Here is a 12,115-nt window from a genome sequence, read left to right on the forward strand (position 1 = left end):
TCTCTTTCATTGCTCATGAATAGCCACCCATCGATCAAGACAAGAACAAGCATTTGGTTCTTTTCATATTCCAATAATAACAAGGCCTCTGCAGATGGTGTCATAAAACCCGAACATGGATATAAAAATATTACAGTGCATTCCATGGTCTGATTTGTCGACGAGTGCCCCTTCCCGGGTCGTGGGTATTCAACAAACATTTGTTAAGGGCATATTGATTTTTGCTGTGTTTTTTGTCTTAACTAGACGTTACTTAGATGGAAAGAGCCTTCTTGTCCTTCAGGCTCCATTCCCCACAAACAGGAAATGATTTTGCATCTCCCTGTCCAAGCTCAGTTCCTGACAAAATAGAGCAGCTCATTGCTAAGTCCAAAAGATATTACTGCTGGAAACTTGGCAGCTTGCTCTCTCCAAGTGACAGCTTTCAAAAAAGTCTACCTAACACAATTTAGCCTAATTCCAAACACATCAGAAAATGGACTGTTGAAGAAAAAAAAAAATCTCTCCTCAGAAACTAGTTGCCTCTCTGTCCTCCTACTCTTTCTCTAAAATGAAAAAAATGGATTATATTCTCCCTAGGTTGTAAAAATATTCTTCTGAGAATGATTGTACCTGTCACAGATGGAATCGTGAAATAAGTAAAATGTTTAGGTTCATATTCTAGGAATTCCCTGGTGGACTGAATTCTCTATGCAATCTTTGGTAATGTTGTTACTAACTTATAGGCATAAGTGCTATTCATGAAGAAGTAGGTCTTTTTGTGGTGAAGAGAACAATAGGAAAAAGTCCTCTTGCATTTCTTTGGGATATGTGAAATTTTAAACTATCCTATTTAGAATGACTTCAGACATTTTCTTCAGCAACTAATATTTAAAATAGTTGATATTAAGATGCCCTGTATCCTAAAATGTTGAAGACATGCTCAACTTCCTAGAAGGAGATAGACCAGGAGAAATGGGACTCACACATTCTCTGGGGGATAGAATCCCTCTCCTGTAGTCTGGAGTATCTCTATCTATTTTGTCCTAACCACTACAGTTATTTTTATAAAATGTAATTCTGCTATTTGGAAACTTTTGCAAGGGTCCCATTATCTGCATGATGAAAGGCAAGGTCTTCAACACCTATTTTAGCGTTATCCTTGCCACCTCTTCTATGGCTCTTCTCTATTCTCCTCCAATCACACCTCACTACTTGGCATATGCTGTTCCCTCGGCTGAAGATGCCCTTCCATGCACTTGTCTGGAACATTCCAATTCGTCTTCTAAGTCCACGTTCAGTATCCTGTCATCAGGAAGCATTCCTTACCACTTTTTCACACACACATACACACACACACACACACACCACAACCCTTTTGATTATTTCACAGCAATTTTTGTAAATCTCACTTATACTAGTTATTACCCTGAAAGGCGATGCTCTTTTCTTGTGTATTTCATTTGTGAGACTGAGAGCTGCTGGAGGTTAGCAACTGACTTAGTCACTTTGTGTCCCTGGAGGGAGCCTGGAGCCGCTCCTGACACATATGTGGCAACCAGCACTGAGTAAAAGGCTGACCTGGTACTCTTTTCTAAATCGCACATTAAATCCTTCTCTTATTCCTTCAATAACCTTGAATCCAGAGAGTTTACTCCCACCCCACAGAGGCTGACTGTTAGCTGGGTAGTTGGTTGATTTGGTTCTGACCGAGTGATGGGAAGAAGATTCTCAGAGAAGCCGAAAGTCCATTGAACTGGAAATTACTAGACCTACTTACATTTTTCACAGAACCACTTTGGCTTTCAAATTTGATTTCAATGCATTAGACTTACCAAATAAATATTCTAATTCCTGCTGCAAGTGATCACCTATTGCACACGACACAGAGTCAAACCAGCCCAAGAATGTAAGGTGTCCTGGAACATAACATTTCCAGCCACACAAACTTTGAGAGCAGGAAGGCTTTACAGAAATATAATATATATTATATATGATAGAGCACCCCTAGGTTCAATCCCCAGCACCAAACAACAACAAGAAAAATGATCCCTGATACCATTTGAGGACGTCATGTCAGACACTACCACTGACTGGCTAGTCCTACCTCTGAGGTCCCATCTTCACTTCAAATATTTCAGTTTTTCTTAGATATTATGATGTGTGTTGGAGGAAGCTTATGTGAGTTCAAGTATTTTGATATAGATTTTACTTTGCTAAAATACACCCCCTTCGTTTAGAGGTAGGATAGTGCTACATTGCCCAGGGCAACCTTGAACTCCTGGTATCAAGTGATCCTCTTGCCTCAGTATGGTTGCTGCCACTCTACTAAAACAATTTCTAACCAAATATTCACAGCCATGACCGAAGGGTATTGTACACATCCGTGTATATTACATACACCATACGCAGCAATGATCGGGATATATCGCTATAGGATTCATCAAAAGGAAAAAGTTGACATTTTCCTCTTTTTGCCTCTCTGAACTTCTTGATCAATTCCTCAAGAGCAGCTTGCAAAAGGGAAGAACCATCAGTAAAAGAAGGAGGAGGAGCAGGAAGAGGAGGAGGAGGAGGAAGAGGAGGAGGAGGGAAGAGGGAGAGGAAGAAGGAGAGGAAGAAGAAGAAGAGGAAGAAGGAGGAGAGGGGGAAGGAGGAGGAAGGAAGTAAGGGGAAGGGGAAGGGGAAGAAGGAGAAGGATGTAATAATAGCAGTGTTTGGCTCAGGACTTTTGTGTTCTGGAGCCAGACAACCTGGGAGTGAACAGTGCTCTTGGAGGCCACTAGTGGCCACCGAGTGAACTGCAGTAAGGTGGCATCAAACAAAACAACAAATGGTTGATTTTGCCTTCCTAGCATTAAACTCTGAGAACAGGAAGGCTTTACAGAAATATAATATATATTATATGTGATAAAGCACCTCCTTGTCCTACTCATTTGGGACTCGAAAGCCATGATTCCTAGGCTCAGAGGAATCAGCTGCAAGTCCTTAATAGCATGCAGTGCTTAGTTTATCTGTGTGAAAAAATATTAAATGAATGCCTGTTTTTGAAGTCTGGAACCTGTCATTAAAAATAAGATGACAATGATGCTAAGGATGATGGGTCATTCGATATGCAAGTGACTGTGTTCATCCACTCAGATCATTTACAGTCACTGACTTTCATGTCCTTCTGTCAAGATCTCTATGACTATCCCAGGGTGTCGCCTGGGTTGTGGACACACAATTGCCAAGTAAATATTGCCAAATAAATATTTTTGTTTCAAAATAGTTGTGTCAAGCTATCTGCAACCCCTACCTCTCAACACAAACAAAGACAATTATGCCAGGTTTTTAAAAAATTGATAACCTGAACCAGGTTATCAGACAGTTTTGGTGCCTTATTGGCAACATTTTGTTCAGACTTCATATTCACAAAGTTTTGTATATTCTCTGTATAATCAAGTATTCACTGCATACTTGATCTGTGATCTTCTGATCTTGTAGGGGTATGATCATTTCCATGTTCCAAATCAATAAACATGTATTGGTTATGTGCTGTAGGTTGGACCACCTACAGGCACTGTCTGATCCTCAGGACAACCTGTAAAGTGGGTATTGCTTCCATTTTGCTGATGGGCAAACTGAGGCCATGGCACAAGAAGACTTGCCCTGGGTTCTGTGCCTCCTGTACCACTGGGCTCTTTGCTCCCCTGCACTATCTGTGGGAGCATCATGTTTCTCTTCACCAATCTTGGTAAGGATGGTGGCACCCCTTGCTCTTTCTGCCACTTTCTGCCTTACTGCCACTTCTTCTAGTGCTGGGGACCCCGTTTTGCTAGAAAACTGAATACTCCAAGGTGACCTCCTTGATAGTTTGATGTCTGCTTTCCAATTTTATTTCAGTTCTTAAAAAGAAAAAAGACTTCTGCTCTGGGCAGCGAAGGAGCGAACTGATGTTCACTGCTTGCTTTGAATCTGCTTCCAAACAACCTACGTCACGGGAGTTGAGATAAAGTTGATTAACATGTCCTTTTCCACCTTGGTTTGGTGGCTCTAATGGTGAGGTTTTAGAGTGTGGCCCTAACTGGGAGAGTTAGTTCCAAATGAATTTATCTTGCCCCCTCCCACCAACTGTCCTTTGTGTTCATTTGCAGATGTCCTTGTGCTTTTGAGTCCCTGACCCAAACTTGGAGGGTACCTGCTGAATACCTCCCTGTTTACACAGTTTGATAGCAAAGTGTCTAAACACGACAGTGCCAGAATCCAACCTGTCTGCAAGGTCTGAACAGTTTGCTCACTTGCTAGATTTGTAAGTGACCAACACTGTCCTTTCTCTGCTACCAGAAGCTCTGCAGCCACCTGGATTTTTACACATACAGCCACAGAGTGATTGTGCTCACTGACCCCAGCAAGAGGGTGTTTATCCACCAGTGAGATGCAGCACAGAGAACCCTAAAGAGAAAAATTGGATTTGGGTGCATAAATGCTACTGCAAAAAGTGCTTCCAGCTAGATGCCATTCAGGGACATGAGTCTGAACGTCCCTGCAGTGGCCCACGGGAATGGCGCCTGCATCACCCGGCCAGCATTGGCACCTGGGCCCGTCACAGCTGACAGGGCTGAGAGGAGGTCAGTCGGTGGCTGCTATACCCAGAGCAGGTCCCATGGGATTAGGAGGAGGCAAGAGGCAAGGGAAACAGCTTGCCTTGCCTGCTCTAGAGACAAATAGAGGGCTTCCATCTCTATTACTGTCAGACTCTGGCACCTCTCGCCAGCTCTGAAATTCACAGCAATAGATGGAGAAGGGAGGAGAGAGATGGAAGGAGGCACAATTCAGACGATCAAACACAGACAATATTTTGGAAGTGGAATCTTCCAGTGAGTATTCTCAAAAGCATAGAACAGTGTGACTGGAAGAGACTGCCATGAATTCAGCACCTTTGTTTTGCAGAGGAAATTGTTGAAAAGTAGAAAGACAAAGAGACTTCCCTGAGGTTACAAGGTTAGTAAGTGGCAGAACTGGGCAGAGGAGCTGGGTCTCTGGTGCTTTTCCCACTCAGAAGAAGATTCTGGAGTCCTTTCTTGCAGATACCCGCAGGGAGGCTCCCTTGGTGGAGCTCAGCTGAGACAGAGGATGCTCACCAAGCATCCACAGGGGAGTGGGGCCAGTCTCAGCTCTGCTGGGTGCAATGGCTTGTTCCTACCTTGTAGGTTGACGCCCCGGGGCACCAGGCCCTGCAGCTCCTCTGTGGGGAGGTCATCTTCTGCTGCATTGGAGTTGTTGGGTGGGATTGCTCTCCTGCCCCCAAAGGTGGTTCTGGAAGTGTCTGACATTCTCAGCTTTGCAAGGTCCTTGGGAGAAGAGGGGGAGACCACAGAAAGAGGAATGTGAAATGAGTTCCATTTGACACAAGGATTCCAAAATAGAGAAACAGACGTGTCTGTGTGTGATAGCACTTGAGCAACACATTTTGAGTTTCGCATAAATAAAAACTCAGAAGTGGCAGCAAGGATTAGCCTAATGATGGAGCATAGTCCCCAAGGATCTCGGGGGAGATTTCATGTTTGTCAAAACATATGGAAAGCAGGAGAAAGGGGGTTGATTGGAGGATGTGAAACATTTTAAACATTTTAGAAAGCAGGGTTTTCCTTTCCCCAGGAACCCACAAACCGACACCTTTGTAAGAAACATGTACCTATGCCCACCTTATGTGTATTTATAAGAATAAATTCATACAACTGTTTCCAGGTAAGTGTTTTCCTCCAAAGCATTCCCACTTGCAGTTTAATTCAATCAATATTGATTGAGGGCCTACTGTGAGCCAGGCTGTGTTCTAGGTACTTGCGATAGACATGTCAGAGAAAAGACCAGAATTTCTGCCCTGGGAGCTTGCAGTGCAGTGGGGTTAGGGAGGAGCTGGACAGGAGTCCTAAATCAGCTGGGTGTGAAGGTAGGTGGAAGCGCTTTGGAAACAAGACCACATGCGGGTAGACAAGGAGATGGGAGGTTAGAGGGAGGCCCACCGTAATGGGGAGTAGGGCTATAAATAGCCTGTTCTCTGAGGCTTGGTCAGTGGTGCTAACATTGACCTTGCTCCAGGCCTGCTTCCCCTTCCCTTGGAGTCTGTGGGCCAACAGCCAGCCTAAACACCACTTAGCTCAGTGACCAATAAGCACTTGTTGACCAACTGACCAAATGAAGGGGACTTTGTTTCTGGACCTGGATTACCTGGATCACCCAGTCATAACACCTGGCAACTTGGCTGTTTTCAAAAACCAGGCACACCCTCAAGAGATGAGGCGTTGCCATGGTAGAGTTAATTAGATTAGACTATTTGGGAACCATGGAGCAATACAGCCAGGAGGCTGAGGACCCATTGCCACAGTATTTGGTCTTGGAAGAAGACAGGAGTGCTTGGAAGGATGAGGTCCAAACAGGTATCCATAAATGTCTATAAACAGACTGACACACAGTCTGCTGGGCTGAGGGGAGGGAAGGAGTGGGGAGAGGGAAACAGGTTTGATGATGAAGAGAGTGCAGCAAAAAGCAGTCCCCTGTGAAAAACAGCAAAGGCAAGGGCAGGACCGCTCTGGGGGCAACTTTGGGGGACAACAGTGTGCAGCAGTCCAGCGGACTGTCAGGAGAGAGAGCAGTTAAAGCAGAGAACTTGTCAGGCGCAGTGGCACAGGCCTCTAATACCAGCAGCTGGGGAGGCTGAGGCAGGAGGATTGCAAGTTCCAAGACAGCCTTGGCAACTTAGTGAGGCCCTAAGCAACTTAGTGAGACCCTGTCTCAATAAAATAAAATAAAATAAAATAAAATAAAATAAAATAAAATAGAATAAAATGGGGGGGAATGTGGCTCAGAGGTTAAGTACCCCTGGGTTCAATCCATGGTTCTAAATAAATAAATAAGCAGAGAACTGAGGTACCCCAAGGCCATTCTGGGTGGGTCTGCTGAAACTGTGGTTCAAGTTCAACCCCTGTATGGAGGTGGGGAAGGTGATATGCAGGAGTTGAGGTGGGAAGAACCTGCTCCTCTGCAGTCAAGTAGACATTCCTACCTGGCCTGGCTTTTTGTGTCCCCTCTCCATACCTGGCTTCCCTGAGGAAAGGTGCCTGTCCTTTGGGGGAACAACCAACTCCCCAGTCCCATTGGCGGGCCTTGGCAAGGGAGCTTCGTGGAGTACCTAAGAGATGTCCCGCTCTCTAGAGCTGAGTCTCGCGAAGCGAGAGGCGGAGAGCTGGGATTGGACGAGCGGGACTGCCTCTGTCCCCTCTGGAGCTGGAGCAGCCGCCCCAGGAGCGCGCGGGAGACCCAGGCGCAGGGGGTGGTCGCCGCGGCGGCAGGGTCCAGGCGCAGGGCTGCAGCTTACCTGCGTGCGCTCGCTCCCCAGGGAGGCGCCCTGGCTTCGGCTCGCTCTGTGCCTCTTGGGGACTTCCTCAAAAGGACGGAGGAAAAGGACCAGAAAGTTGGCTCTTAAATAACTTCCTAACAGCTCCCACCCTCCTCCCCCGTCCCACGGGGTTTTCTCCTCCCCCTTCTTGACAGCTGGAGCTAGCAAAGGAGTTTCGAGGACTTTCCATTTACTTCTGTGATCCTGCAGGCGCGCGCCCCTTCTCCCTGATACCTGGTCCCACGCACCCCTCTTGCTCCAGGTTCCCCTTTCTTGCTTCTCCTCCCATCCCCATCCCCGGTTCTGCCTCCCCCCTCCTCCCTTGGCTGCCAGAGCGACAGGCAGTCCCCTCCTCTCCTCTTTGGTCAGAAGGGCTGGAAGGGTCTTTCACAAAGGAATGCTTTTGCAGTGCCAGGGTGGCTGCTGTGGCCTGGCAGAAGGGAGGGTCTGCTCTCTCACAGGCGGGTCACACAGGCAACTGTGACCATGCATAAAGCAAGAGCAATGTGTCCCTCTTGTACAAATAAAGCTGCATTCTTGAATCATCCAGGGAGCCGCAGCCATCGCCTAACCACAAGACTTCCTGCAGGACAGCACTGCCCAGCCCGGGGAAAGATGAGTAAATACCTTGAGTGCCACACAAATTAGAAAATGACACTTTGTTTTCTCTCTGAAAATCATATTGATATATCTTTAAAAATTAGAAAGAGGAAAATTTACCCCCTAAAATTTCGATGTGTTTGTTTCAGAGTCTTTGTATCTCTAAATACTCTTTATTTTCAGTTGTGGCTAGTTCTGTCTTCTTTGCTCTCCTCAAATATCTGAACCTGACATAGGAAAACAAAATATAGATGTCTTTGGTTAGAAATGCTCCTCTGTTTTGCTACCAAATCTATGAACTTACTTGAACAGTTATCTAATGTTTCCTCCTTTTTTCTTTCTTCCTGTTGCTAAACTGGGAAGGGTTCCTCCTCAACCCTTGTTTGTCCAAAGTAAGTGCTGTGTGTCCCCTTCACTTTGTTCAACTTCACCTTCTTCTCAGGGACGTGACTGTGCTTCTTATCCGTTCTTCCTCCTGTATCTTCAAGCTTCTGCTCTCTCACAGCTGCTTCCCATCAGCATTGACGTGATTTTAATTCAAGTCTCTTCAATAGTTTTTAAAAGCCTTTGCTCAACCCATGATCCCCCAACTATTTATTAATCATTTTCTCGTCTCCGCTCTATCACTAAGCTTCCTCCATCTGGCTTCTATCTGAAACAGCTTTAGTCTACTTTGTCACTATAACAAAATACCAGAGACGGGATAATTTGTAAAGAAAAGAGGTCCATTCTGCTTATGTTCTAAAAGTCCAAGAACATGACACTTGCATCTTCGCATCTTCTGGTGAGTACCTTGTGCTTTGTCTTGATGTGACTGAAAAGCAGAAGGAAACACTGACAGGGTCAGAAAAAGAGAAAACATGAGGCGTGTCCTCACTATAAAACAAACTGCCCTCATACTAACTGATCATTCCCCCAGTACTGCCTAAATCCCTCTGAATGATCCAATCACTTCTTATAGATCCCACCACCTGTGAACACCTTTACATGGAGGACCAAATGTCAACACAGGTTTTGAAGGGGATCAAACCACATTCCAACCACAGCAGTCTCCAACCGTCTATTCCCAAACCAAAGAACAGGATTTGGTTCCTATTCACTTAACCTTCTGAAGGCACTGAACTTCATCATCCATTCTCTCCTTGAAGTTCTTCGCCCTTGGCTTCTGGAATAGTGCACCCTTCTGTTTCTTCCAGTATAATCCATATCCTTTGCTCATCTCCATAACTGATGGTCTTCAATTTCCACCCATCTCAGGACACCTTCCAAATCCAGATCTCTAGCCAGAGCTGCAGAATCCTCTGCCTGACTGCCTTCTGACCACCTTCACTTGGCATATCCCAGTGACAGTCACACACGTCACCTCTAAAATGAGGTAGATAGTCTTCCCTAAAGACCTGGCCCATCTCAGGAGCTCCCTACTTCAATGAATGCCCTCACGTTGCATACAGTTGCCAAGTCAAACATGTGGCATCATTCTAGACCCTTCTTTCTTTTCCTCAATCCTTACATCCAATCCTTCATCAAATATGTTCTATTCTACCTCTTAAATAGCTCTTGAATCTGTCCATTTACTCCTTTCTAATCCATGTTCCACAGTGCAGTCAGAAAGCAATCAGAATGAGCTGTGCAGGATTCAAATCTGAAATCAAGTTCTTTGCCTTAAGTCCCTCTGTGGCTATTTAACTTTGCTTTTGGGATAAATTCCAAACCTCAACTGACAAGGCTGTGTACAAGCTGGACCCTGCTTCACTCTCCAGCTCTGTCTTTTTCACACTGTCTTGCTATTCTACTCTACTCTCTGTTATGGTTTGGACATGCCTGTTCCTCCAAAGTTCCTGTGTTAATGCAGAGGTGAAATGATTAGATCACGAGAGCTGTAACCTAATTGGTGGATTAGTCCATTTGATGGGTTAGTAGTTTGATGGACTAATTGGTTGGTAACTACAGGCAGGTGGAGTGTAGCTGGAGGCAGTAGGTCACTGGGGGTGTGGACTTCGAGGTTTATAGTGTCTTTTTTTCTGCTTCCTAGCTGCCATAAGCAGAGCAGTGCTTGTCTGCCATGCCCTTCCGCCATGTTGTTTGGCCCCACCTTGGGCCCAGAACAGGGAGTTCCTGACCCTGGACTGAGACTTCTGAAAGCACAATCCCAAAATAAACTTCTCTTCCTCTAAGTTGTTGTGGCAGGTAATTTGTTCACTGTGATGAAAAGTTGACTAACACTCCCCAGCCCCACCTGTACCCTGCTCCAGCCACAATGAGCTTCTTATTCTGTGCATCCTGCATAAACACACTCCTCTTACCTCTCCTTCTCCTGCTGCAAGATCGTTTCTCATGCACCCTCAGTCGTCCTGTAAGGAGTTTGCCTCGTTATAGTTCTCCTCATGCTCATGGTCATTTTCTCTTTCCTTGAATGTACCCTCACTAGATGACAAGAGGGTAGGACTCCAACCAGAATTTCCAGAGAGAGGCTGCTGAATACCTAAGTACCCCACACCCATCCTTTCTGTATTTTTAGAAAGACCCTTGTCATCATATTCTGATAGTTCTCTTGCCAAACATTAAACCTAGGTGTCCAGAATTTCTTGACACCCTCAGCAGGTGGAGCTGGGGGAGAATAGCCATGCTTGTACCTTTCAGGCTGGTCATACTGATGTCACCCCTGGTGGAACTGTGCATTCAGGGCAGGCTTGTCACCCTCAGCCTGCACCACCATGCCACTTTTGACCTGAGACTCAACAATGATTATCTGAACATGTTCACACACATTGGTTAGCTTTCAAACACCCCCAAGCCACCAAGCCAGTAGTGTTATAAATGCAATGAACTTCCTTAGGCTTGATAGACAGACTTAATAAAAGAGTGTCAGAGGCACCAAACCCTAGCGGGTTTGAAACCCATCCGTCTTACAGAGCATTGTCTCAGGGTCTCATGGCTTAGAAGTCAGAACAAAGGTTTCTGATGAACCATGAAGTGTGTGAGATAATGCGACTTTTTCAGAAGCAGTCTGGGTGTACCACTCTGAGGTCTCCAAGTATGGAACAATGTTTTCCATCTCTGAATGTCCCTTGCTTGGCATGGAGGTGGCATAGTGAAGGTATTTAAGAAATTCAGCGGGTGTGGTCAGGTCAGGGAAACAAACACCACGTTGGGTATTTTTTAAAAGAGAGAATTTCATAGTCTCTCAAATCCTCAAATCCAATCCTTCATCAAACATTTTCTTTTTAAAAATAGAATTGGTTACAGAGGTGATAGAAGAGACCAGAAGCCAAACAGAGGAAGGTGAGCCAACTCAGAAGGTAGCAATGGCAGAGAGGAATTGGCACTGTGGGGCAGGGACTGAGGTTATGTGGCTGAGCTAGACCCCTGTGGATCTGTCTGGTGGGAGCCCGAGATTCAGTTATTACCAGAATCACAGCCTAAGGTCAGGATGGAGGGAAGCTCTGTCTTAATGTGTTCCTTCTCTTCCCTGTCAGTCCACTGTCCCTCTTATGGGCTCCCACTTGCTGAACTCAGCTAAAATCAGTTGACAAGGTCTGGGAACCAGTTTGCAAAGGTAGCACCACCCTCCCCTGTTGGGAGTCCCCAAGATGACCCTATGATTTGCTGTCAGGACACACTAGCCTCAGTCATCTCCATGGCTATGAAATGCAAATCAACCCAGCAAAGGGCAAGGTCCAGGGGAAACAGAAGCTAACAAGGGTGTTCTCTCAGGTAAGCCCCACAGGATGCACTTCACTCCCCATTACTGACAGGTGACCACCCATGTGTAATGCTCTCTACCAGGGGAGATCAAAAGAGACTCCAGGCCCAGTGTTTTCTTGGTTGCTCTTCACATGGGTACCATCCACCTAGCTCATATCCAAATTCCAGACTCCCCAACGTGAAGCAGGTATTCAGTAAAACAACAATTTCATTTGTTTGCCTTTTTGTTTTTGTGCAGTGGGCCACACATGTCAATTAGGGAGTGGTAGGAAGATTCCTGAAATCCAAGTTCTAGATGCCAGAGGAAGACCAATCCACCTTGCAAGCAGTCCCCTCCAGGATCCACTTCTGGTTCTCCATGGCAACTCTTCTGCACACCTTCCCCATTACTGAGTGGAGCAGGGAGAAGTTGAGGGGGGCAGCCTCTCCATCAAACAGGTTCAGGACTGCACA

The 12,115-nt window shown here is 45.8% G+C and overlaps 1 protein-coding gene across 2 annotated transcripts in view; it reads right to left on the reverse strand.

Moving 5' to 3' along the window:
• The window catches only part of F13A1 (coagulation factor XIII A chain), a 167,871-nt gene extending 160,395 nt beyond the window's left edge, over window positions 1-7,476 (reverse strand). Inside the window, exons 1-2 of one of the 2 annotated variants that reach the window (XM_079147894.1) lie at window positions 7,337-7,476; window positions 5,165-5,312 (exon numbers count right to left, since the gene is read on the reverse strand). In XM_079147894.1, the coding sequence (XP_079004020.1) occupies window positions 5,165-5,294 (130 nt within the window). In that variant the 5' untranslated portion in view covers window positions 5,295-5,312; window positions 7,337-7,476. Of the gene's footprint in view, window positions 1-5,164; window positions 5,313-7,150; window positions 7,313-7,336 lie in introns of those variants that run through there. The other variant, XM_079147895.1, reaches the window with a different exon arrangement.
• Window positions 7,477-12,115: the final 4,639 nt, after the last annotated feature.

The sequence above is a fragment of the Sciurus vulgaris genome (assembly GCF_902686455.1).
Source record: "Sciurus vulgaris genome assembly, chromosome: 7".
In the NCBI taxonomy this organism is placed as follows: Eukaryota; Metazoa; Chordata; class Mammalia; order Rodentia; family Sciuridae; genus Sciurus; species Sciurus vulgaris.